The following is a 27,316-nucleotide window of genomic DNA, read 5'->3' on the forward strand; positions in this document are numbered from 1 at the left end:
TTGCATTTATATTTTTGTGGACTTATCTTCTGATAGAAATCAAAAGGCATTAAAATTGATTTCATTGCCTTATGATAAAATTAACTGGAAAGGTTTTTACAGTTTTTGTCAATAAGCAAATCTGGTTTAGTTTTATGTCACCAAACATTTTGAAATACTAAAACGCCTACAGATCTCACTTACATGAATTAAAACCAAAGTTATTGCTTTTTAATACATGTAATCACAGGGGATTTGCATCAGAATGTCCCTCTACTAGCACAGGACCAGCTGAGTAAAAGTGAGAATTTACTGGAAGGCCTCAATTTTTATTACACTATCAAAGTTCCAACGTTTTAATTTTCAGTAGCCTACCAAGTACCAAACTATCAACAAAAAGAAAAAAATGCCACCACAGACCAGCTAAACTAACATGACAAAGGGAACTACTGATTAACATCTTGAAGACCACTGTGGCAGCAAACTGGTTTCTACTGGTAATGCTTCCTCAGCACACAGGCTCTCCTGGCCTGGTTAGCTTACTGTGACTTGTTCAGATGAGGAAGGAAATCCTTGAAGAAGACAAAAAAATCTTTCTGTGGACCACATGCAAGCAACTCCTCCAAAATTCTGGAGGTGTCATAGTAGGGATGTTACAGCTACAAAGCAGAATGACCACCATCAGTATGCTACAGGCCGCAAAAATCAAATAAAGCTGGGACTCCTTCCAAGAACATGTTTAAAATGTACCTTAACTGAAAGCAAACCAAACAAGGTTATCGTGTGGTAAGATCATTGTCAGTCACATCTGTTCAATTACTGTATGATGAGGGAAACCACTTGTGGTGAGACATCCTCGAAAAGCAATTAGTGGGGGAAAGGAGAATGTGCTGTGTGAACATGTGAGGAGTGGGGAAGAAGAAAGGGTTACTTTTCACTGTTTTACAAGGTAGGCTGATAAGAGACTTGTAAGAGATGTAAGGATCTCTTCGAAAGGATCTCTTTGAAGATTAACTTGGGAGAACTGCTATGACAGCCCTTAAGGAAAAGCCAGGCCTCAGGCCCAGGCTGCGTTTCCTCTAGCCCACAGCAGGCCGTAGTAAGGCCTGTAAGCGGGACTTAGAGGCAGCTGCAAGCAGGACTCAGGAGGACATTTTTACTTCTTGCTGCATTGCCTTTGGCATGGCATTCCTATCTCTTTTGGGGCAGCATTTATTTCACTTCAAAACATGTAGTGGGTTACACCGAAGCAGATAGTCCAGTTTCCACCGGGTAGGCTTACTTTCTTGATGCTATTTTTCTGTTGATTAAACTTCTCTACTAGCTCCTATTGCCAGAATCTTGATGGCAGGCACATAGTGCTCCAAAAGTCTATCACAAAGGATTTGAACTGTCTGTAAGGACCCTACGGAGAAGAATTTCAGTTCTTTGCCTTAATCACTAAGTGTGTTCTTGGCAAATATGGCTTTGCATACAGCAGGTGCATATTTCAGACTCAGTAACCGGGAATTCAAGCAGGAAGGCAAACTAGATGACCACCATAGGAATTGAGAGCCAATTATAGCTTGGTGTAATTTTTTTAAATCTCTCTATTAGTGTTGCTAATAGAGGCATGTAAGAAACTTTTACAGAATTTCTAACACAGACACACAGACGCTAGAATGCAATGTGATTTAACCTGTGTGTTATCCTATTTTTAATATGAAGAACATCACAGAAGAGGGAGCAGGGTACAGCACAGTGTCTGTACCTTCACTTGTCTGATTTTCTTGTTTACTACAAACTCAGCAACAGGTGTTGAATCTGCAAATTTCTAATTTTTAAATATTGTATATACTTTAGTAAGAGTATCATTTATGCACAAATAAGCAATCAGTTTTGCTTTCCACAGCATGTCTGGCAATGGATTTTTGTTGTTGTTGTTTGTGATAAGGTAAGAGGATTTGTTACTCCGAATCTATCTCAAAATGCTGCAGAAAAATAGTCCTCTAGTGCTTTGTACTTTAATGTTTTACACCAGTGATTTAACATAAATGTAAAAAGAAACAAAATAATTGCAAAACCAATATGACTGGATCACAAAGAAGTAATATATATTTTTTTTTTGTTCTTAATCTAGCTGCCTTGCAAGATCTTGGCCATTCTCCTTCATTTTTTCTTTCTGAGTGCTTTTGCATGGATGCTGATGGAAGGATTTCATCTCTACAGTATGGTGATCAAAGTATTTGGGTCAGAAGAGAGCAAGCACTTATATTATTATGGAATTGGATGGGGTAAGCATTTAGGAGCTGCTTGCTTTTATTTTCTTCACCATGGAACAAGATTATATTCAGAAGCATATGTAAAAGAGTGATCTTATGATCGGAGTTTACCTTACTGAGAGTAGGTCTTAACCAAATGTTAATATGTGTAGTCCCTAGACATAATCCCACTGCAGTAAATTCTTTGATGTCACTAGGCCAGATCAGATCCTAAATTAGCAAATCAATAGGAGGAATAGGGGAGGGAGGCCTCACTGCACTGACAAGTTCTTTTTATTGTCAGTCACCAGCTTTCTCTCTTGTTAGTATATTTACTCTGAATACAAACAGCAACATTTAATTAGAAATCAAGTGTCAGTACCACTTTCAGCAGCAGTATGTGCTCATGCTCTACTGAGTAGTTTTGGGTTGTTCCTTCATGATCTTGATGAAAGTACAATAGAGAGAATTTATATATATATCCCATAAAACTTCCACATATTAAGTTCTGCAAGTCTGGGGAAAGAGGCTAACAAAATTGTGTTAAGATTATTTTGTTTGGTTGTAAAATTTAGGGTAAATTTGTCTTGAATACAGCTATCAAAAGTCAAGCATTCTTGTGCCATCCTGAGACCGTAACAGATATACATATTCCAGTATCTAATAAAAATTGACATTTTTTTTACAGTTTGGATTGGCTAATTCTTGCACTGACCAAAAAAGGTGGAAAGAAATTGGAGACAAGGATGTCTCGTCTCATGTTAATCAAAACAGATAGTTCATTTTTTCATTCTTTACTTTTATTTGAAATGTGAATGCATTTGACTTTTGCAAACTCATAGTTCCTGGAATAATGTCAAACTCCAGTCCTGAATTTAAAAACCCAGACACATTATTCTTATTTAAGCAGAAGATCTGGTCTGTGTACATGTATAAAAATTTGCAGAGTCTCTATTAAATGACAAGTTGAAACTTGAGGCACAAGTTGACAGGACATGGGAACAAAGAACTCCACACTGACCATCAATGATCTGATAATATCTGCTGAGATTTCTGAGGGTTATTACTCCTGTAAAATGCATTCAACAGTAATCAGAGAGACAGGATACCAAATACGTAGAGTTGATTGACGTCCTGGGTATTATATTTAGTCCCAAGGGTGCTGAAATTGCATTAAAGCCTGCAGTTGTAATTCAAAAGAAGAGAAATTTGAGGACGGTGATAATATTCTACCTTTAAAACTACCTTAACTACCTTGAGATTGATTGGGAAAAAAAATACTGTTGCCTTGGTGATTCAGCATAACCCACACAGATTATCATAATAAAATGTTACCCACCCACCCATCTGCAGGATGCTGATGATACAGTTTGTGATACTGGAGATTCTGCTGTAGCTCTTTTACCTTAACCTGTTTACTTATTCCTGACAATTTCCTTTCCTTTGGGGAGCACCTTAGAATGGAGATTTTGTTCCAAGCTGGCAAAAGATCTAAGCTTTGTTATTTGCTGTCATCATAGACTTCTCCATAGATATGGTATAATATAGCAAAAGAAAAGAAAATCATACAAAATTAACTTCTACAAAACAGATGGGAGAATATACTTTTCCCCATCAAGTAAAATAGATCTTTTCAGTATTGGAAAGAAACATATTTTCATTAGTGTCTAATCTTCATCTTTCTCTATAAATTACATATATAACATTGCAGAATTAATGTCTTAAAATTGCTTGTTTCAAACTGTCTGTCTCAGAGTTTCTAAAGCCTGTCTTTTTTTTTTTTTTTTTTTTCGATGTATAGATGACACAGAAGCTTTCGAAATAGAGCTCACAGATTTACAGGCATTTTCCATTTTATTTACCATTAGTGCCTCAGAAACGTAAAGCAAAATGGATTAGATATGAAGTTTAATGCAAAGAAGAGGAGGGAAACTGGTAACCTATCTGATGTTCATTTTAGGCATTGCACTTCAGACTGTATTTGGGCTAAATTTACAGAGAATTCTGTCTGAATAAGGATGTGCTATTGGGCTTCCAGTGCCCAGCTATTCAGAGTTTATGCCTACTCTGCAGGCTGCATTTTGATGCTGGGTTTGCAAGGTAGCTTTAAATTAGCTGGCTTGGGGACCTGGAGAGCTCATGCTGCAGCAGCACAGGGATGTGTGTTGGATGATTTGCCCCATTTCAGTGTAACTCTGTATTGCACTGGGACTACAGAGACACAGATGACACCACTGCCATAGATCAGCTGCCAGAAAGGTGTACTAGAACATTTTCATCTGATACTGTGCTCTGGAATGCACAGTCTATTGCATCATAAATTTGGTGATTGTGGATAGAGTTGGTGAGCATATTTGTAGCATCTGCTAACTGAGAAAACATTCAGATACAGTGAAGAACCATAACCATAATTCTTTCATGGATGATAACCAGTGCCAGTACAACATTAACATTACCTATTATGGGGGTAGACTAAACTTTACAGCTCTTATGCAATTATTACTGCCAAAAGATTAAGCAAATACATTTACTTTTGTGTATAATATATAATCCATATTAATTCTTCAGTCCAAAATAAATCTTATGATCCCCTTAGGCTAAACACATTTTTTTTCAGCCTTCCTGGAATTTATTGAATGATTGTTTCTTAAAGGAAAAATACTCCCATTTCACTGTAACAAAACCTTGATGCTGCATCCAATGCCATCTACCATTTAATATCCTGTCAATGCAAAGAAAGAGCAAACGCTGCACTATAGGTGAACAACATTTTACTATCACTGTCTTAACACATCTTTTTATGCAGATGACTGCTCTATGTTTCATCGGCGTAAGTTTTATTATCTTCCGAAGGAACTCTGTATTTAATTTTCTTCTTCACTGCCATTTAAAATTGATAAAGAATCACATTAAATCCTTTGAATATCTGACTTTTGACTTGGGAAAAAAAAAGGCAGACTAGAAGTTTAAAGGAGAGTTAGTCAGTCACAAGTGTTTTTGCTTCTGTGACATGTAGGTAGGGCTTGCTTGCTACAGGAAGACAACTGGCATCAGAAGAAAAACACTGCCAATCAACAAGGTTGTCTCTACTCAGCAATTGGAGATCTGATTGGGAATCATAGATGCAGGCATACGTGAGAGCCAGGGTAGTTCAAATACCCATGGTAGAAAGAGCTTCAGCAGATGGGTTTATGTCAGTGCATAATTGCTCTGTTCAATATGATTATTGCTGATTTTGTTCAGATATGTATAGGATTTTCCTTTCTTAAATATACAGATGTAATAGTAAACTTAAATCTTGCCTTTGCTTACTTTTTACACAAATATGCTTCTAATGGGTTATTCCTGATTTGGACAAGCATGGGGGAGCACAATCAAGTGCTGGGATTGTTAAACTCCACCCTGCAGAGTGGATTTCAAGGTAGAAGAGCTAAGCAATACCTGTAGGTGCTGCTTCTTAAGTATTGAGCACCTTTCTCATTTATAAATATAAGGTGTTTCTATCCACAGTCATTAAAGAGCAAAATACTTCTTCCAAAAATTATAGTTCTGCCATTACAGGAAAGTTTTGCAGAATTTTATGAAGATAATTAACAAGATTATGAGGATAATTAGTAAGATTAAGCAGAAATTGCTTGTCAGAGAATTTTGTATAAGCCTCATGCAGAAACCCTGAAGAATTTAAAAGAAAATTGAAACTTCAAGCTTTTGTGTATAATACTCTGTCTGGGACCTGGTTATTAAATTCCATAAGATGATAAAAACTCAAACCTTCACGTTTTATTAAATCATACAGGAATTAACAGACAATCATTTAGTATTTAAAGGGATGATGTTGCACTATGTTCAGAACTGTTGGCAAAAAAAACTCGCTTCCTTTCCAGCTCCTGGCCTGGAAAGCTGTGCTAAAGTGGCACAACAGGATATCACGGTGCTGAGGGCCAGTGGCATGCCGCTACCCCTGGCAGCAGGACCATAATCATCTGCCTTTGTATAATTCCTGTGTAATCCCATAAAGCACTCTTCCACCTCCCAGGATGCTGCGTACTGGAACTGTCAGAACCCATCTGGAAACGTCTACTTTAAGCATGGAAATCTTGCAGGGCTATTACCTATTTATTTTAAAATAAATCTTGGTTGGGCATCTGAGTGGGATCTTAATTTGCTTGGCTCTATTCATAATTGTCTCTCACTGCTGCATGTGATGCTCTAGACAACTAAATGTCACCATTTCTATCTTCTTGCCTGCTAGTCATGCACCCCTGTGAGAAACTCATCTCCATTTTCTAGTTTGTTTCTGTATTCTTGAGCAAGGTGCATTTACTTGGGGGAAAGTGGTAAAAATAAACTTGACGTTGCTCCACTGGATATCACTGCTCAAATAGCAAGAGAGAGAAATTACATTTAAAAAAAAAAAAAAAAAGAAGGGATGAAAAAGGACTCTGATTCTCAGTGAAACTAGCACTAATTCAGTTAACCTGTTAAACTAGTGCTTTATTGAAAAGTCATTTTGTTTGTCCAACATTAATTGATTAAAACATATTGTAGTACAAAGCTGCAGAAGGATGTTGAGTTAGACTTAATTATAAAATCGCTCTGAGCTGTTCTGTTGTCCATGCAAATTTAGCTGAATTTGCAGGGTTTACTGGAAGTTGCACTTTTGTTACTAATGCTGCTTCCAACTTTGTCTTTTCACAGGGTGTCCATTGGTGATCTGTGTAATTTCCACAACATCATCCCTAGACAGCTATGGAGAAAATGACAAGTGAGTATAAAAAGGGTTTCATTCCAGGTACAATAAGGATGAAAAGTGTGGTGGGGAGGAAAACGCGTAGATCTTTTAGCAGGACTGTAGTTCTGCAGCTTGCTGCTGAGGAGCAGGGGAGGTTGCCTGCTTGTAGAGGTCGCTGCCTCCTACGCTGGGCACTCAGTGTGAGCTCTGCTCACCCCACGCACAGAGTAAAGCAGGGACTCAAGCATTTCTGACAAGGTGAGAATAATCTTTGATAAAAGATTTTTAACCTTTTGAAGAAAACTGCAGTTAAGCATCTGTAGATCTAGAATGGATATTGTTAAATAAAATTTTAAAAAGTCCATTTCAATGTGAGAAAAAGAAAAGCAAATTTATCTGAGAAAATACCATGGAATTCAATCTTACTGCTATGTAAGTGAAAGTTTGGGAAATAGGGTTATTTGTTGTGTGCGGTAAACTAGTTTATATCCTCACCACTGTAAGAAAGAAGCATCAAGCTGACAGCATGTTTCCCAGCCTTTTTCCTTATCCCCAGCTAGGCAAAGCAGGAAAGGCTTACATTTTTCTCTCACTACTGTTGTGGTTTAACCCGGCTGGCAGCTAAACACCACACAGCCGTTCGCTCACCCTCCCCCCTCCCTCTCTGGGATGGGGGGAGAGAAACGGGAAAGTGAAGCCTGTGAGTTGAGATAAAGACAGTTTATTAAGACAGGAAAATAATAATAACAATAATAATAATAATAGTGATAATGATAATAGTATTAACAATAATAATGTGTAAGAAACAAGTGATGCACAATGCAATTGCTCACCACCCGCTGACCGATGCCCAGCCTATTCCCGAGCAGCCGGCCCCCCCACCCCGGCCAGCCACCCCTATATATTGTTTAGCATGACGTCAGATGGTATGGAATACCCCTTTGGCCAGTTTGGGTCAGCTGTCCTGGGTCTGTCCCCTCCCAGCTCCTGCTGCACCCCCAGCCTGCTCGCTGGCAGGACAGAGCAAGAAGCCGAAAAGTCCTTGGCCCGGTGTAAACACTGCTCTGCAACAATTAAAACATCAGCATGTTATCAGCGCTCTTCTCATCCTAATCCAAAACATAGCACCCTACCAGCTACTATGAGCTACTTAACTCTGTCCTAACTGGAACCAGGACAACTACAATGACAGTGCTCACAGCACTGAAAGGAGTGTCTGTGATACAGGACACAGGACCAACAAACAGCAAATAAAATCTTTCCTTTTTTCCTGTCTTTCCACCCCTAATGCTATTTGAAGGCATGCTGGGGCATATAGCTGTCACTGACTCTACGCAAGACACAAATCACAATGAAATCCTGCTTCAGAGTCTGAGGGGAAAAGGAGCTTCTTATTGATGCTCTATCATGTCTCTTGCTTTTAAAATTCACCAGTCTTTTTGCACTCTTAGTCTCTTTTTAAATTAAGAACATTACTAATTAAATGACCATGTGTTTCACCTAAAATCATTCTATTTTTCTCTGCAGCTGCTGGCTTTCACTACAGAATGGAGCAATCTGGGCTTTCGTGGCACCAGCATTGTTTGTAATTCTGGTAGGTAAACCCACGGCTCCTGTTTCATATTGGATGGATGTCAGCCACCCAGCAGAGCTCAGCTGGAGGTCTGGTGTCAGTCTTTGTGCCAGGCCAGTGAAACTTACTGAATGACAGAGGTGAATGGTCCAGAATTGTTTTGTTCCTGCTCCAATTTTTGTTTTACTAGGTTGTGTATTGGTTGATACATATTAATTCTCACCCTATTCTTTTCACTATTCCAAAAATAAAATGCAACCTAAAATACTGGGGCAGCCTTCTTTTGTAAAAGCCCTGTTGGGGCCATTAATAGCTGCCCAGAACTGAGTAATCTTGGGGGGTATACTAGATCTCAGAAAGACCCCAGAAAGAAGCTCAGTGGTTTGTGTTTCACATACACCTGTAGAAGTTGAAAAGCTGATTCCATCCCACGGGTATTTGAAGCTGTTGCTTGTGCAGAGCTCACTTTTCTCAGGGAAAGCTGAGTGCCCTCAGTGAAGATGATGGTCAGCAGGGATTGCAAGCAGCCAGCAGCTGGCAGGAATGGGTTTAAACAGCAGCATGAGCTGCCACCCCTCAGGCAAGCTCTGGGGAAAGTAACAAGCAGCCTCCACGTCTGCCTTCTTACAGTGATGAGGACTTTGTGCTCTTCCTCCGTATTGGGAATTCGACGTTGGGTGCGGCAGTTTGTCCAGCTGATTGAGGCAGGGCTAAGGCAGGTTGGCAGGGGATCAGGTGCTTCTGCAGACACCTCTGTCAGCTACAAAGGATGTCACCTCTCCAGGGAGCCTGCAGGTTTGCGGCTGCGATGCTGAGATGTAAATGTTCCACAGCAGTTTAATTATGGCCACACATTAAATTACAGCGAGTTGTGGTTTAATCATGATGATTACTTGAGGAGTCAGGGGTCTTTACAGGAATTAAGTGGGAGATTATTCCTCTACAGCACTGTTTCCAATACTATAATTGATCAGGTTGTCTGTGATTTTTGCTGCAGGTTGTAATGTCAGAGTGACAACACGAACACAGAATAGACCCACTGATTAGAGAAATTAGGCTGCCTTTAAAGCTTTGCTAGATTTGAAGCATGAGCTGAAATCTAGACCAGAGCCTGTGCCTGCTGTGGCATTGAAGGAGGGTCAGATAAAATAAGATCCTGACTACTTGCATGGAGGAACATCAAAGGGAGTCAGTGATGCTGTCTTGTACTTCCCCAAGAGAGACAGCACAGGCACATCCCGAGATTTCTCTGCATAGAGAAACCCCACAAATCCTGCTAGCAGAAGTATCTCTGCAAGCCAAAGAAAGGCAGGAGAACTATACATATAGAAGTGCACTGAGCACTTGTGTTTGCCACTGCACGTCTCTGTAACCATTCAGGAAGCAGGTGGTGGCTCCTTGGCTGACCTGTGCCATCACAGGCAATTTTGTGCTGCAGCCGAGTTGACACCCTAACATTTGCCTTGAGACAGCAAAATCAGCAGCTCTCACAGCCCAGCGTCTTCCACCCAAGATACAGCCTCTGAAAAACTAGGCTATATAAACATATATAAAAACAATGAAAACAGTTGCTATATCGATGTGGCAGAAATTACCTCACGTTAGCATTTTAATCAAATGATTAATGGCAACACTGGAGAGTCGCTGTGCAATAAGGGCAGATTTTTATTTATTTTTTTTTAATCTAAGTGAAATCATATACATGTAAATAAGAAACACTTATCATTGGATTAGAGTTGGCTAAACAGCTCTGGACTTTGTTCCAGCAAGCTTAATTTCTTGTTGTCCTGTACCTTTGACCTTCTGTAAGCTTATATTCAAAGATACATAGATATTGATGATTGGAGAGCAACTAAAATACCATAATATTTGAACATCTCCTTCTCACATTAGCGCTTGCTTTCTGGCCATTGTTCAGCAGCAAAGGAGGAAATGAGATGCAACCAGCAAAATCAAATCTCTCCCAGCTGCTGTTCAAAGATAGTATTAATCAAAACACGCTAGATAGTGAAGCACTTACTCACCTGAGTGAGCACAGTCTTCAACAAATTGTATGTGTAGCTGCTTGCTATGAAAGTACGGGTTTAACCGTCTGGCTCTCAGATATATTATTTGTGCAGCTCAAGTTATATTCTTGTATGGATACAAATATTTTGCGAAAGAGAAAGAATGAGCTCACAAGGTTGATCCGTGTAGAGCAATTTGTTAAATAGTCTAAACCCAGCTCTGCCCAAAATAGCAGCAAGCTGGCTGACAAATTATTTTCTCTGGGCATTGGATATGCTAGCTGAAAAATATGTTAGCGCCTATAGGGAAATAACAAGGCTAAACACTATTTTGTGCATGCATGTGTGCCTGGGCTCTTTAAATAGAAAATTAGCCACTACTTGTTTGAACCAGTTTTTAGCTCTGAAAATAAGCCTCAAAAAGCAATTTTTGACTACTCTCATCCAGTTTCTCTCTGCCAAGTAAAAGGATTATGCCGTGCAGAAAACAGGGGAACTGCTCCTTTCAACTCCCACTCCCTCAAGACTAGGCAGACTCGGTCTACTTTGTCCTGCCCCAGCCTCACAGTCGCTACAGACATCACGGAGCCTTAAAACAGAGTGATGTGGTAGGAGTGTGACTGGGAAAAAATACTCACACATACTTTTCTGGGGAGTAATTCGCAGAACCTCCCAGACCTATATGGATTCCCATACCAAAAGTGCTTTTTTTCCTTAGGGTTTGAGGAAAGAAATAGATCCTTCTACGTGTAGGTCTTTTGGCTTCTACCCGCACATTAAGGTTTAAGGATCACTCTCCAGTCCCAACTCCCCAGTTCCCAGCCACAACACCCAAATCTCATACAGCAACTTCACAAGAAAATTGTTGCAATTAATTTGGAAACGAACCTCATCTCAGCCAATGTTGGCCTGGGAAAACATGTCTTCAAAGGAAAAGAAAAAAAAAAGCAAAAACAAAACTTGACAAAGCACCTGAATTTTTGGAACAAGACAGTAAAAGCTTCTGGCAGAAGGCTTTGTTTGTTATCAACCATCTGCTACTTTGGTGTGTTTCCATAGATATGGCAGAATTAAGGAAATTCTGCTGAAAGCATCTGTGTACACAGAGCAGTGGGTGTGCTACAGACAGGGAACAATCCATTGTGGGGGGAAGATTGGGCTGTAGTGGCAAGTTCCTTCTATTGTTTTCCCTGTAAGTTGTTATTTTCCTGGTGCTTTTTCACAAGACCTTCTAATAAACAGCATTTTTATGGAGCTAAATGATTGTAATTAGCATACTGCTAAAGCAATTCTGTGCTGTGGGGACACCAGCTTTGTAACCAGTATCTTCAGATGGGGCTGCATGAATTTGGATCCCAGGCTGAACCTGCCATCACTGGCTTCAACTGATACATGTTTATGAATATTAAATATACAGAAAAAGATTTGCTCCCTTTATACCTGCTGCTCATACCTGATTTAGTAAGTTCCATTGGTCTGATGGTATTTATTTATACCTTTATGTACCTGTGCAGAATTAAGCTAATTTTGTATGTTGAATAGTATTTTACCCTGCAGGTAGGCCCACTGATTTAAAAGTGGCAATTTGCGTCCTTTATTAGACATCATTCATCATGGAAGAGGTGACGGATTTGGCCCATAACATTTGAAGGCATTGAAACAGTAGGATTCTTCAGGCATTGAAATCAAGTACATACTTAAGTGCTGTGGTGGAATAGAGCACAAATGCACAGATCGCAGCAGCAAAGTTTCTCTATTTTTTTTATTAGCACTCAGTTATGAGTGATTTTACTATTTTAAAATTGAATTTATGCATTTTTTAAAATTAAATTTCTTATCAGCTAATGAACAGAAAATCATGAAATGCTTTTTAGAATGATGGGACAGATTATAAGAACTTAAAAATGAGGGATTAGTATCAGAAAAAAAGTAGAAGTCAAGGATCTGTCCCATCTTTTATTTAGTATTTATTTTCTTGTGTATTTTCTTTCCAGCCTCAAAGGTTTGCTTTGCTATTCAGCTCTGATTGGAGCAATGTTGTATGCATTAACATGAAGTCATGCACAAGAAATCCAAAATAACTCAGTGTAGTCTATTCAGCCTCTAATTGGTCTGGGATAGCTGGGAGTGGCATCAGGCTTTCCAAAACCATTCCCCCAGTTTTGAACATCATTCTAATTTAATTGACTCTCTGTGTATGGAAATGCATAACGATGTGACCTAGCAATGGGCTGCAACTCCAACAGCTTGGAGGGTTGGTGTGTGCTACCAGTGATGTCATGATTAGGATAAAATTAACTCGCACCACTGGAGAGTATGTTAAACCTCAGATTGGAAGAGCAGTTATAACTCCCTGTATCATTGCCCAAAACTGAAGTGGAGCTTAAAATAGTTTGTGGTTTTAGAGGAAAACTGGTCAATGGATTTAATTAAGGCAATATGTTTTATCCATTTTTTTCCCTCTGTGCTGCCAAGCCTCTTCTTGGCTAGGATGCAACACACCACATCTGAGGGTTTTACTCAGGGGATTTCTGCACTGTGCTAAAGAAACAACAAAAATCTCAGGAGACTTGGACGAAAGCTGGGTGAAAACCCTGCAAAAGAATAAGTGAGGGAAAGAATTTGTCTCACTATTTCTATTCCAGCTTTGTAAAAAACTCAAAGACAGCAGGGCACCTCTTTGAAAAGCTAACCAACCTAACCTGGAATTAAAGATGCATTTCTGCACCTCTCTGGCAGATGTCCCTGATAGCTGTATTCATTCTGCTCTTTCAGGGAGACCCTTGAGAAATCCTACTGGGTCAGTTGACAAAAGGCTATAGAATTAGGTGTTACAATTGTAGACAGTTCTTGCAGTTCAGACCTTTTTAATTTTTTTTCACATCTCTGCTCCTCTAAGCAGGGCTGTATGGTCAAGAAAACAAAGTTTGGCTCATGCTCTTTGTGTTTTTCCATGTCCAAAAATCTAATCCAAATAAATTTTGATAAGAAGTATTCATATTGAAAGAGGTTCTTTTTGCATATTTAACTCTCCACCTGATCTGACAATTTTTAATCAGGTGAAGTTGTCCCAGCGTGAGCCAGGGCTCCCTGATGTCACTGGAACCTTTCCATGGGCTCTGGTGGGCTTTGTCTCAAGCCTACCATAAGGGGAACTGGCAGCTCCTGCAGATTTTGCAGAGCTGCAAGTGCCTGAGGTCAGACCAGCTGCCTTGAAAGGAGTCCTGTGAGTTAGGAAACATGTGCTATTGTTATTAGCCATATTTTTTTGAAAAATAAAGTGTGGTCAGTGCCTACAAGAAAAAAAAAAATCTATGTTCTTGTGTACTTTTAAGGCAAAATAACTGCAACTGTCAGGCAATCTGGCCTTTCAGAAAAGTAAGAAATATGAGCTATATACAGTTCTTTTATCTAAATGTTTATTCTCCTACTTTGAACATTCTGATATATGCTAAAACATAATGAGTGTTTCATCAACTAAGCATTCCTCTATTAAAGTCATTGGGTAAGTATTTATTTCAGATGCCAAAAAATCACTAGAGGAGCAATTCAGTGGCTATATTTTGGTTTCCCATTACAAGGACAGTGGAAATACCTCCATGCTTTGATTACTGAAACATTAACAAAAGAAGACATTCATAGCTAATCTGTTTATTTAGGCTGCAAGAGATTACTCTAATTTCTCAAAATACCTAAACAAAAATTTTCAAGTGGTTTAGGAAATTTAAACATAGAACTTTGGGACTTGAGCGTAAGGGCTGGTTGCTAATTTTACAAGTACCTTATCTTTATCAGCAGACAGATCACAGTCCTTCCTTCTCATCTTATAAACATGTAACTAAAGCAGCCTGGACAGGATATGATTACACTGGCTGCACAAGAGGAGGTGCTCTAGGTCTTTTTAAATTACAACTTTAGACGATCCAAAATATAAAGGAAATTAATTTCCAATCTCATTTTTTAATATATATATATAAAATCATAGTTCACCTAAAAATACTGAATTTGTGCTTCAGCAAACCATATGTTTCTGTGTCCTTGGAGACTATCTTGTGGTGTTCTGATGACCACATCCTAGGGTTCATGTCCAGTCTGAGTGAAAGTTTGCAAGATTCTGAGTATTCCTTTGTTGGTGCTTATTATTTATAACTTTCATTGACTTCGGTAAGATGTAGGGAATTCAGAATGTAAGGAATGAGGAGTCTTGATTTCACTGCAATGTATTTTCTTAGTATTTTAAAAGACATTGCATATGCATAATCTGCATATTTTTTAAAATGCTATGCAGAAAGTAAAATCTAGGAAAATCTGTCTAAAAAGAATTAGGAATGGAATAAAGAGCTGGAGTTAAGTGCTTGTGAGGTTGGCAGGAGCATGCTGTTTCCAGTTATCAGAAAAAGGGTCCGTGCAGCAACTGTGCCAAGATGAACTTGTGCTGTCTGTGAGACATCTGCAAGGAAATGTCAGTAGAGGAAACCGATATTTTAGATAAAAGACTAAAAAAGGCTGATGAAAGATAATATGTCAGGAAAGAAGTGAAGGGTATAGAGAGGCATTTCCTGTGAAATTCTCATGAAAAGCTGCATTGAAGATGATTGTTTGGTGGACATACAGCAGAAAATTGGAGAGTTGGGAGGAGAAATAAGAGAAATGTAACTTGTTCATATTCATCATTTGCTCCTTCAGTCAACGCACATATTTAGCACATAAATGGGTTTTTCAGGAATGCTTGTTACTGCCTTAAAAATATTTTCAATATATGATTTGGTGGGAATAGGGAAAATGGTCCCAAGACCATTGAATTTCATCTCTTATTAATCTCTGTAAAACCAATTGAACGAGTACACTTGTAATTGAAAAGTTTTTTGGTTCCACAGAGAATTCTTTGGATGGGCTAAAAAGCTGTGGCAGAAATGAACTATCACAGCTATCCTTATCTTTTACAGTAGGTGATGAGCTACCCTTAGGAATCTAAAATTTAAAGAATTGTAAGATCTGAAAAATGGCATGAGAATGATTATTACCAAGTTTAAATATTCTTTAGCTCAACCAAAATTATAATATTTATGTTAAAATAGATTACGATTGTTGAGTTTTAATTAAGCAATAGTACTATATCGAATTCTTTTTTTATGTTCTGTAGCTCAAGGCTGCTTTGTTCTTCCCTTGTTCTTAACTTGATGCTAAATATCAGCTTTGTAGCTGATGTGTAACTTTGGACAGAAAAGGGGAAATATGTCTTTCACCTTCACATTCTCCCCCTCTCTTTTTTTCTTTAAACCCAAGGTCTCTGCAAAACAAGACAGTATTTGCCACATCTCCGTAAAATGATAAAGTTTTCTTTACTTTCTCACCTGTGACTCCAGAGCAAACTTTCTTTTGTTGCACCTTTCAGTGTTACTCTTTTCAAGATTTCCTAGATTTCTGGTGGGAGTTCCTTTCATTTTATTGATGTTTCTGCTGGGCCTGACATAAAAAAGAGTAGAGCTTTCGAAGAGAAGAGTTCAGGCTTAATATATTTTCCTCATTGCTGGTTTAAAATAATCTCATGCTTAAATTGCAAGCAGATTTTGGTAAGAAACATGAATTACACACTGTGAAGGCTATAAGTCTGAGAGAAGTGTTTTCTGAAGCCTGTGCACATGCAAACAAAAAAACAAAGATCACACAGACATATAGTGCTGTTCACTGAAGTTCTTGTCTAATTTGGCAGCTGCTGGTAGATACTAGGGTATTTGTAGAGTAGGGATCCTGAGCACTTCAGTTGTGAATCAATGTTTCTGTCCAGCCTTATCCTAAAGAGGTAAGCTGTTCCGGAAGGGAAAAATCACACAAGGTGGAAGAGCTACCCACTTTCGGAACAGAGAAATCCACTGACAATGGAGGTCAGACTATATCAGTCCAAAGTTGGAAACTTCTTTCGCCAAATAAATACAACAGGCAAAATTCCTATTTTCTGTTCATTTGCACGGTACACACAGTACACTCTTAGGGCAGTTTGCATCTCTGACACATTTGGTATTTGATTTCCTGACCAAGTCTTGTTCCTTCTTCTTCTTCAGGTCAATATTGGTATTCTCATCGCTGTCACAAGAGTTATCTCAAGAATCAGTGCAGACAACTATAAGGTCCACGGAGATGCCAATGCCTTCAAGTAAGTTTTTCATATTCAAATTCTGTTTTAACAAGTTAATAATCCCACACTAGCAATGTCATATCTTAGGGACATGAATCATGGCCTTCTCCCAGAACACTGATATCATTCCGCTTTAGTAAAAAGCAAATAAAGTTGAAGGCAACATATCATTCTCTTGAATGCAGCCAGTTAATATATTTTACAAAAGCCATATGCTGCATAGGATGAAGCCTATGGTTCACTGTGAGCTAAAGTGTTTTCCTGCTTATTATAGTTTCCAGCATTTGCTGATTCATGATTTTCCTTTTTATTAATGGAGACTTTCCTCTTCCTGCTATTTTAAAATATAAATCCCCCAGAGCATGATCAATCTGTACTTGAGTATTGCAACTATTCCACTCTTCCAGAGGATAAACCTTGTTTCTAGCCCCAGTTCAGCAAAATATTTAGGCATATGCTTATCTTTAAGACTCTCTCGATAATGCAAAGCACAGAGACTTATGCTGGATTTAAATGTGTTCTTAAATTCAAGTGTGTCTTTATATCAAGGTGCTTTGAGCCCATAGGGATGTTGGCCTCTCTGAGAGTGCATCAGCTTTTAAATACTATGGTATCAGCACTAGAGGGGAAAGTTAATGTAGACACATCACTGCATCTGAATACACAAGGACAAGTTCTGATTTCTAAAAAATTTATAGGATTATGTATGGGTAACTAAGAAGATAATATATTGAACTTAAAGTGCTGAATATTTCATTTTGCATCTTGTATCTCCTAAAGACATTTTAGTCCAAACATATAATATACTGTATATAACTCAAGGAGTGTGTAACTCAGAATAAAAATGTGACGATGGTCTGTGTTTAATATTTCTGAGTCACGGACTATTGTATGATAAGCTTTGGTACCTCTGCTCTGAAATGGTGTCATAAAGAATCATTTTTATGCTTTGATTACTAATGTAATTTTTAAAATGCCATTAAGTTTTCAATATTGGTGACAGTTACCTAATTGAAGTCAGTTTAGTTACTGTATACTTATCCAACAGGAAAAGAAAAACAGTAAATAAGTCTACACAAAAATCTATAAGATAATTATATAGTAGTGAAATGAAAAGACTTGGAATTAAAATTACTGTTTCAGGTTTGGCTGAGTCCTTGTGACCTTCAGAAATACAAAGGAAATATAGAACCTTAGGAAGCAAATAACTGTGTATTGTCAATGCCAATTTGTGTCCATTATTAGAATTAGGAAATAAGGGAACAAACTCCATAAATAGCTACACTGATATCTCTATGTACTTAGATATTTTCTTACTTGTATTATAGAGAAGAGTTGATTCAACACAGGTTGTACCCTGAATGCTACTATATATATATGTATATATATATATATATATATTTTTAAAGCATCCAGTTTAAGGATGGTTGAGCTAGGAGTAAGACAAAATGCATTTAATTGGGAGTATATACTCCTGGTATAAATATTATCAGCTATAGACTGGGAATGGTGGAGCTCTATAGTAAAAATGTGAGTTGTGTACCTAGTATTTGTAAAGCACGGTTTTAGGTTTTAACCTAACAATAATGATGGTAGTAGAGAAAAATAATAAATAACGAGAAGATATATAGGAAAATGATCATGGAATTAATTGTTAAGCAGGAATAGGTTTGATAGGTCATCTTTCCTGATAGAAATAAATTAATTCAATAAAATATAACTAAAAGTATGTAAAGTATACAGAATATCTGTTTTTCTGTAGATGTCATTACAGAAATAGGTCCTCAGAAGAAATCTGAAATGAGAACGACATAAATAGCTGTCCAAATCTGATCCTAAAGAGTGTTTATAACCTGATTCAATATGGCAGTGAGGCAGGCTGAGTTTCATGTACAGAGAATGTCATGGAGAAGTAACTGGCCTATCTGTTGAATAAAATCAAACGTTCAGGCTTTATAACACTAGGTTTCTTGTCCTCCATACTCTTTATACAGGTGAGAAGTTTATGTGTCTAGTGTGAAATCATCCGTACATTGTACTGTTTTCCAAAAAGGAAGAGAACAAAACAAAAGTGGTTTCTGTTCTGACAGCTGCTTAGGAAATGTTTTTCATAGCGAGATGAAAATGCCTCCAACCACTAAAGACTCCTAGATGTTGATCAGAGGTTGTTAACATGTGAGAGTGAATAAGCACAGCAAAATGAATCAGTGACAGGGAGCAGGGAGAAATCAGAAAAACACAATAAGCTCTGTAGTTTCTGTCAAGTCGCTGTCAGCAAGGGCTACAAGGTAGTTTTTGAATCAACAAGTGCAATTGGCTTAGGGAGAAATCACTGAAGACCACAGACTGCTTTGTGTAAGACGAGCCTTAAATAAAGGGCCTGTCAGGCATCCATCTGGATAGTGCTGTTTGTTTGACATCAGCTATGGGGAAAACTGGGAATATGTTAGAAAGAATTTATCAAGCACTTCTTGGAAACACATCTATATTTAAATGGCACAAAGTGATTTTGGTGAGACAAGTAACCACATTGTCACCATATCGTAGTTCTTTGCTGTAGTGAAGTGTTTCATAGAGCAGAAGGGGATTTTTTACGGCTGTGTTCATGGTCTCAGAATGCAAAAGAAGCAAAAGACAGAATAAAGAAAATGAGAAATGCAGTGCAAGGAGCTATGCAGGGAGAACCTGCTCGATCTAATAAAGTTGTTAGGGGATAAAATAGGAGAGATTTCAATGCATTATTTTCAAGCTGGAATGAAATTTGAGTGGAAAGCACAATAAGAAACACTAAGTTTCTGTCTGCAATGATTTAGATGATAGTACTTAAACAGTGGGGTTTTGAAGGTTACAAGTGGTAATGAACTGAAAGGAATAGCAAAACTGGCTGGAGACTGACTGAAGTGCCTGTGACAGGAGTGCGAGAGAGGTGCCAGCTGCCTCTCCTTGGTGACTCAGGCCAATATTTGTAGCTGCCTTCAAGCATGTAACAGACCTCACCCCTGCAGCAGCTGTTGAGTTCAAACGATCAGCAGTCGTAGGCATAGAGGTCTGAAAATCCAAGCCTCCAGGTTTTACAGAACAGGCCCATCATCAGGCTTGCCTCTTGCCAGGCTTTCCTGCCAAAGGAAGAGTTTAATCACCCCGACGAGGACTGACTTCCACTCCTGCTGGCAGCCTCGGTGGGAGAGTGCCTGACCTGGGCTCATGTCCCCGAGCTTTAGAGCTCAGTGAAGCAGACACCTCCTCCTCCACCTGCACTCCCTGATGGATGGATAACCGGGTGCTTCTGCTGTGCAATTCATCTCGTCTGTTCAAGCTGCTTGCCCTAAAAGTTCTGATTTCTCCCCAGCGAACCCGAGGGAAGCCTAGATTGCCCAGCTCCTGCTCAGACACCGCCCCTGTGCACTCTCAAGTTAGGTGTGATAACTCACACCTCTGAGGCTGTCAGCCCCAAACCGAGCAGAGATTACCTTAGCAAATTGTCAGAATAAAGATGCAGTTATGAGCCATGATGATATCAGTTAGAAAGGATATTTATTGTTAGAGAAGTGCTAGTGCTGGAGCGTATTTGGTTTCCCTAAAGATTAAGTTACTTGGCAACGCCAGTGGATATTACCAACAAGGGCTTGTTTCTCTTGGCAACAGACAGCAATAAACTGATGTAATTATTTAGAGTAATTGTTCCTGATTTTCCATATGGCAACAGGTCCTCTCAAATGCTGACTCAAATGTGGCTACAGAACATGCACCAGAGTGAGCTGGTGCTCAGCTCTGAAGGCAGTGTCCACCAAACTTTGTGCTTAAAAGCCAAAACAGAACAGGAAGGTGTTAACAACATTTCTTTTTTATCATAAAATTAATTAATTCATCATCTGCCCAATTTACATTCTGCCCAGAATAAAGTGCAATACATTATGGACTGGTTGACCTTTTCAGCTTCAGATGTTGCTTCTTGTAATGAAGTTATCAGACAGCATCTTCCTGACCGTTTTATTTTAGTTTCAGAGATATAGACAGGTGTGGACATGCCTTTTTTTGTTGTTATTTATTTTTTAAAGAAAATAATAATACCCCCAATATCCCCAATATAGAATATAGGGTAAATTGAAGAAAAACAAACAAACAAACAAACAAACAAAAAAACCATAAAAGAGTTAAGTTTATGATACATACATTAAAAAAAATTAAGGAAAAAACAATTTCATTAATTAACCAGTATACAATCAGATGCTAATTAATGCCTAATAGACTCCTGTGACAGTTTGGACAGTAAATAGTTCGTTGTTGTAGGATTTGTGTGTGTGTGAATGGTCACTTTTTTAGCATCTGAAACTTCAACTCTGCAAGAATAGTTTGCTGGTAAGAGATGAGCAAGGAATTATGACGAGCTCCTGTTTCTTTTTTGAATTGACTTAAGAACATGCTTTTTACACTGTTTTCTGAAGCATATTGAACACAAATGTATAGACTATGAGCTGTTTCACTTAGTTGTGATCGATTGATTATATTTGTACATTTTCTTAGCTGATTAGCTATAGACTCTCAGCAAAATAATTTCATCTACTAATTCAGATGCAGCTTTCTGAGATTTTTTTGCATCCAGGGAGCACATTTTCCACCGAAAAGCTAATTTGAATGTTTTACTTTATAGAATGCTGAATCTTGAAATGAATGCTGAATCTTGAAAAATTAAAATTCATATACACATTTGTTTGCACTATCCATTCTTCTTGACTGGGCTTCTTGACTTCCATTTAAGGAAATAATTAATCTTATGTTTGAGTTTAAACATATGAGTAGTCTTTCTGAGCTTAATGCAATTAAAGCAGATTAGTTTAATGGAATTGCTCACGTGCTTGAAGAGACACATGATTACTTTTTTGAGTTATGGACCATTTGAACTCTTTTTTTTTTTTAACTTATTCCCGCTGCATTTAAAATTTTAATTCCTCTCTTAGTGCACTCATTTACTCTGGCTAACAACTAAATAGCTTTTGTCTTGCTGCTCTACCCCTTCAAAGCCTCATTTTTGTGTTTACTTGGGAAGTTACTTCTCTGTTACAGTGAGAAAAGATGTCTTATGTGACAGCGTTTTAAATAAGTGCACATTTTATTACCCAAGAGAAAACTCTTCCTTGGTTAAGTCTATCACAAGTAGGTTTTTTGATTACCTGAGTTACCTGGCTACTGAATTACAAGGGTTAAAGTATAATACAATTTTCATAGACCTTAGATTTACAGTAAGATTATTAGAAACTGTAACAGCAGAAGAATGCAAAGCACGTCTCTGTGGCAGTAATAGCCATTTTAGTCTAGGATCGAAGATATCATGCTTAACCGTATCACTGTGCTTTCGCAGCTAGTTCACTTTTGCACTGTATTGTCCAGAAGAGACAGAATTTCATTAACTTTTTCTTGAATAAATTTCTAACTCCAAGTCTTACTCAATACTTTCTCACTGCTTGCTCTGAAATGGCCCAATGAGTTGGAAAAATCTGTATCATTTTTATAAAGTGTACACTTCAGAAGGCAGTGAACCAGAAGTGATAGCTATCATAATCCCCACAGAGAAAGCAATTACAACATAATTAGAAATATTTCTTAGCTTTTTACCCTATTCTTTCTTTCATTTTACTCATTTCCCTCATCCCTCAAAGCCTGATCCTCACTCAGTAAAATAATGAAACAGTCTCTGAATTCTCTGTCGAGGGAAGGAATAACACTTCCTCTGTTTAGTTAAATTAATGACTGAAAAATGGAACAAATGACAGTAGCTGTGGTGCATGAGAGCAACACAGGGCGTCAAGAAAAGCTCAACAGGGCAAGCAAGTCATGTACGTTGTGTTAGCTCATACTGCATTTTTGAATGTAGCTTAAACCACTCTGGATTAAACTGAAATCTGGGTACATGGGTTTAATGCAAGTCTGTTACTTCCTTTGGTAATTTGGGGGAGGGGAAAAAAAAGTTGTACTGAAAGATTTTCCCTTTGACAGATACAAATACATGAGGGCTGTCTTCCAACAGCTCATGACGCTGCAGACATCTGTACGGTTTAAATGTGTAATTGACCATTCCAAAGCACTTTGCAAAGCCATCTATTATATTCCAGCAGCACACCAAATGCACAGTGGCAAATTGCTCATCCATTTAATCAATGATCCATTCCATGCCATGACTCCAAATCAGTATTTTACTTTGTTTATAAACATAGTGCCTGCCTTTCAGCCCAGTCACCTTTTGTCTCGGATAGCACTCCTCCAAGTTAGAGCTGCTAACTTCGGTGCTTTTAACATCATAAGCCTTTATTCTGCAAGGTACTGTGTATTGCATTTTGTTCTTGTGATTCAGGGCCTGTTTCATGTCATTTGCAGTGCAAAGACTTCTTTTTCTGAGAATTATTTCCAGCTGTTCATTTTCACAGGATGCACTTGTCAATCACGACACTTACTTGAAGCTCTCCTGAGAGGTCTCCTACCATAACCTCCCTACGTGACTAAATTCCACCCCTTTGCGATACCATTAGCGAATTCCTTTTTCTCTCCCCACCTGCCTTCAAGGGTTAGGAACAAGTTACAATCTGCAGTCAAACCCTTCTGAAAATCCACAGGGATTCAAGATCCGTAGCACTAGAAAATCTGTTCTGTGCCTTGCTGGCAGATGCTGCAGCCGCAGCCCTCAGAGACATGGAGCCCCTGCTTCTGTGTGCTCTGTTGAAAGAGAAACGAGCTTTTCCCATTTGCTGAAGGAGAGCCATCAGTTAGAAAGAGCAGCCTGGCAAGTCAAATCTGCCTTCAGCAATTCTTTTTCTTGACAGCTTCTAACTGTGTAAGAAATCCTGTTCATTGAATAGGGCTTCAAATAGCGTGAGCGATGTACCTCATGGAAGCTCTTGGAAGGAGGAGGGGGACTGGCAATAAAGGAAATAATTAAAAGGAAAGTATTAAGCAATGACAATTAGAGAGCTGAAGTACTACTGCCAATGATAATGTCCTCAATAAAATTAAATTTTTGGCTCATTGAATATGACAAATACAAATGCCATTTGGGTATCTCCTTATTAGATTCCGAGTTTCAGACTGAAAATACATGGGTTTGAATGCTGGCAATGAAAGTATTAACGAGGAAGTGCTAACCTTTTTGTAACCATAATGACAGTAATGGTAGTGCTTGTTTTACCGCAGATGCTAAGAATCAGGGCACTGGAGAGAAGCTCCTGGCCGTGTGATAGCTCAGGTGCATTTCAGGCACATTTCAGGAGGGGTGGTGAAAGCTTAGAAGTACATAAAACATCGCTGCAGAGGGGAGGCTGTTCTCCAAGAGCACAGTAAAAGGGACGAATAGAGAGAATCTTAAGCTGATGAAAAAATTAAGCATCTTTTAGCTTCCAATAATGGGAGCAGAGTAGCAAAGCTACTCTGAGTTGATCACCTGGAGCTGCTGTTCGTGTCTTTGAATGGCTTTCAGAAGTGGTTGCGCAAATGTCTGTCATGGCTAATCCTAGTGCCAGGAGTGACAAATGATCCTGTCTTGTGTCCGAGCTGGAAAAGATGATATTGTGAGTCCTTTCACAGCTTATTTTTTCTTGGTTGTCTTCTTCTGAGCCAAGATTATCCTTTGTGGGAATTGGTTTCCTTCTGTCTTTTCTCCTTAAAAAGGATTTACTGCGCAAGGGTGAGTGGGGCCTGCTGATTGTGGGCTCCAAAGCAGCAAGCAGTTCTAATCCTTGTGTGCTCCTTTCTTTCTGTATTAGGAAGGGTAGTAAAGATACAATGTTAACAGTTACAAAAATGGTAAAATTCACACCATCTCTGTCCCTAATGTCTGTACCGCCAATCCCCTGGCAGGGGAGTGTTAGCACTAGGTTTCTCTGTATAAGGTTGGGATTTCTGAAGTGCCCAACACTAACACAATTTCAGGAAGTATCAAACAACTAATTCTATTTGCCCTCTCTGAAACTGCTTTAAAGGTTTTTGGGATGAAGGTGGTGGGGATGCCTATGCACATTGATTGAAAAGGGGGTTGGTTTGGGCATTTCTAGTCTAAACTCCTTGTGGATAACACACGTGGCACAACAACATCAGCGAAAGATAAATAGCAGCTATGGCTCTACCCTGCCTCATGTGTCTTGAGACACTGTAAGAAATCTCTACTATAATCCGTTGGGCGACTTTCATTTTTGGGACAACTAGCACATATTTCTTTCTGATTTTTTTCCCCAGTTTTATACTTTCAACTCACTGGATCTAAAAGTAGTTGAGTGAAAGACAAATGAGTCTTGGAGGCTGTGTAAATTGTTTTATATAACGGGGTCCATAATGTACTCCTCTAGGTACAAAGGATACTAGGAAAACTTGATATTTAAGAGGTACTGGATTTTCTGAGTATAAAGATATAAGACTTTTCATTGCGGATGCTTAGGCATGTTTGTTTTCATAGCTGAATGTCAGGATAGAATGAGGTTTATTAAAACTTAGTTATTAAATCCCTGTGATGAAACTTAGCTCTGAGCACAACAGAATCAGTAATGGAAGGGAAGGGTATGAAGGAAAGTGTCATACCAGGACATTGGTCAGCTATTTCTCATCTTCAGTATCTAGAAAACTGTGTTGTGCTTATTGATCCATGACTGAATAAATCCCCTGATCCCACCCTATCAGTCCCTGGTAGATGTTAAAAGCAGTTGCTGTAGGTGAAAGCTGTTCTCTGGAGGAGCTTGAGGCTACACTTCATCAAGATGGCGCCTCCTTAAGTCAACTTGGGATTTATACGGCATTTAATGAGAACATAACTTTGGGCTGGCCCCATGCCTAAGGTTGCGTTGTTCCTGATGAGTCTTTGCAGTGTACACGGTGCCAGCATACACGGGAGTTGGGTCAAAGATGCTGCTAGTGATATGATACTGTGGCATATGGGAACAATGCAGCTGTTTTGGATTTGTTCTGTTTCCCCCAAAATGTCTGAAGAATAACACATTACTTTACCTTAACATTTGACTTACTCATAGCTTTACCTTAAATTCTGTACATGTTCAGCTGGTAGCATCGAGTGTGTGCTTTATTTTTCATTAACTGAAGATGCTCGTGCTGCCTTACTGGCAAATCTTCTGATGCTTTTACAGATTCTTTTCATCCGATGGAAAGGATCAGTGGCTAGCCAATCGTCTCATTTGTAAATCGCTTGCTGCTTTCAAAGGACCTAATGCACCAGTGCAAATTCCTTCCCAGGTTTAGAAACTCAATTTTCTTGATGGAAACTGCCATTATTGTAGTTAAAAGAATCTTTCTGGCATATCAGTCATTACTAAACTATTGTAACTGCTTTGCATGAATGAATTTTCTGGAAACACTGATATCTATAAACATGCTCCAAGAGCCTACTTGAACAGCTGTTCATTTTTAAATGCTCTTTTTTTTTTTTTTTTTTTTCCCCTCCAGAGCATTGCTATTTACAAGCAGAATAGTTTGCAGGGCACTTCCTTGTATGCTAAGGCACAAGCCTCTTGGTGACTTGCTGTGTGACCTTAGTTACAGATTGCTTATTTATTTAATTTTTTCTCTCTCTTTTATTTGTTCTCTTCGTCTTTCTGTCTTTTTTCCCGTGCTCTGTCAGCTTTGTAAGTCACGTCTCTGAAGAGATATGATGAGTCTAAGGACTTCAGTGGGGTTTAACTCCTCTTTGTACTGCTATGGATTTGGACCCTGATGCCTGTTAGATTTGCAATAACAGAAAATGTTACCTTTTGAAAATCATCAGTGAAAAAGAGCTTTGGAATGCACTTTTTTGTTTGTTTTGTTTTAAAAATGCCCTAATTGCTTTTAGATTTCAGTCCTTTAACATCTGATTTTAAGCCATGAAAGTAACAGTAGCAGGAGGATGGTGTTGCATGAGTCATTGCATTATGGCTGGTACCAGAGTAACAATTAAATGCTGGTTGTTCATCATGAAATGGTACAGTTCACCATGAATAGCAATAACTGCAAGAGTTTTCTTGAATTTCTGCATTTACATCCTTGGTCCAATTTATAATCCTAGAATTCTGTGTCAGCTTTATGCAGAATAATAAGACAAATATTATAGTTATACCATCGCATAAAGTAAACGCTTATTTAAACATGCACCTTGTGCAGAGCTCTAGGCAACCATGTAAATCACTACCCAGTCTGACACAGGTCTTAGCTAAGTGTGATTTACATATTTTCCCGACAATGCTCTCACAAAGTAAATAAAATAAATGAAAAATATGGGTAAATCCAATAAAGAAAAGGTCTTATTTTAGAATCAGAAGTCTTTTCAAATTTTAAGATACTGTCCTTAGGTAAGTAATAAAATTCCATTAACCACAGATACGTTACAGGTGTTTTGGAAATAGATATTGGAATTATACCCAATTCTTTTCTCTTGTAAAAGATGTGAGGCAGGAATGTACATTTAAGTGGAAGAAACTGAATTAAAAAAATACACACCTTTCAATTGGAACAATATTAGAAATAATCAAAAAGGTATTTAAGTCAGATGATAATTGAAAGCATGAGTACATCAGGAATAGTGATTTCCCAGATTGTCAAAGGTAATCGCCCCATGAAGAACCATGTTCTTTAATTTTATAGTGCTTATTATCCCATGAGTCTAACGTACCTTCTCCAGCAGAA

The 27,316-nt window shown here is 38.4% G+C and overlaps 1 protein-coding gene and 1 long non-coding RNA gene across 4 annotated transcripts in view; one reads left to right on the forward strand and one right to left on the reverse strand.

Moving 5' to 3' along the window:
* The window catches only part of ADGRD1 (adhesion G protein-coupled receptor D1), a 154,843-nt gene that overhangs the window by 110,035 nt on the left and 17,492 nt on the right, over positions 1–27,316 (forward strand). For both annotated transcript variants that reach the window (XM_013173436.3, XM_013173437.3), the window contains 4 exons: positions 2,099–2,252; positions 6,918–6,984; positions 8,479–8,545; positions 16,593–16,684. In XM_013173436.3, coding sequence (XP_013028890.1) covers positions 2,099–2,252; positions 6,918–6,984; positions 8,479–8,545; positions 16,593–16,684 — 380 coding nt within the window. The remainder of the gene's footprint in view (positions 1–2,098; positions 2,253–6,917; positions 6,985–8,478; positions 8,546–16,592; positions 16,685–27,316) is intronic.
* Positions 1–27,316, reverse strand: part of LOC125182793 (uncharacterized) — a 263,096-nt gene that overhangs the window by 12,746 nt on the left and 223,034 nt on the right. The window lies entirely within an intron of this gene.

Source organism: Anser cygnoides, chromosome 17 (genome assembly GCF_040182565.1).
Source record: "Anser cygnoides isolate HZ-2024a breed goose chromosome 17, Taihu_goose_T2T_genome, whole genome shotgun sequence".
Classification (NCBI taxonomy): domain Eukaryota; kingdom Metazoa; phylum Chordata; class Aves; order Anseriformes; family Anatidae; genus Anser; species Anser cygnoides.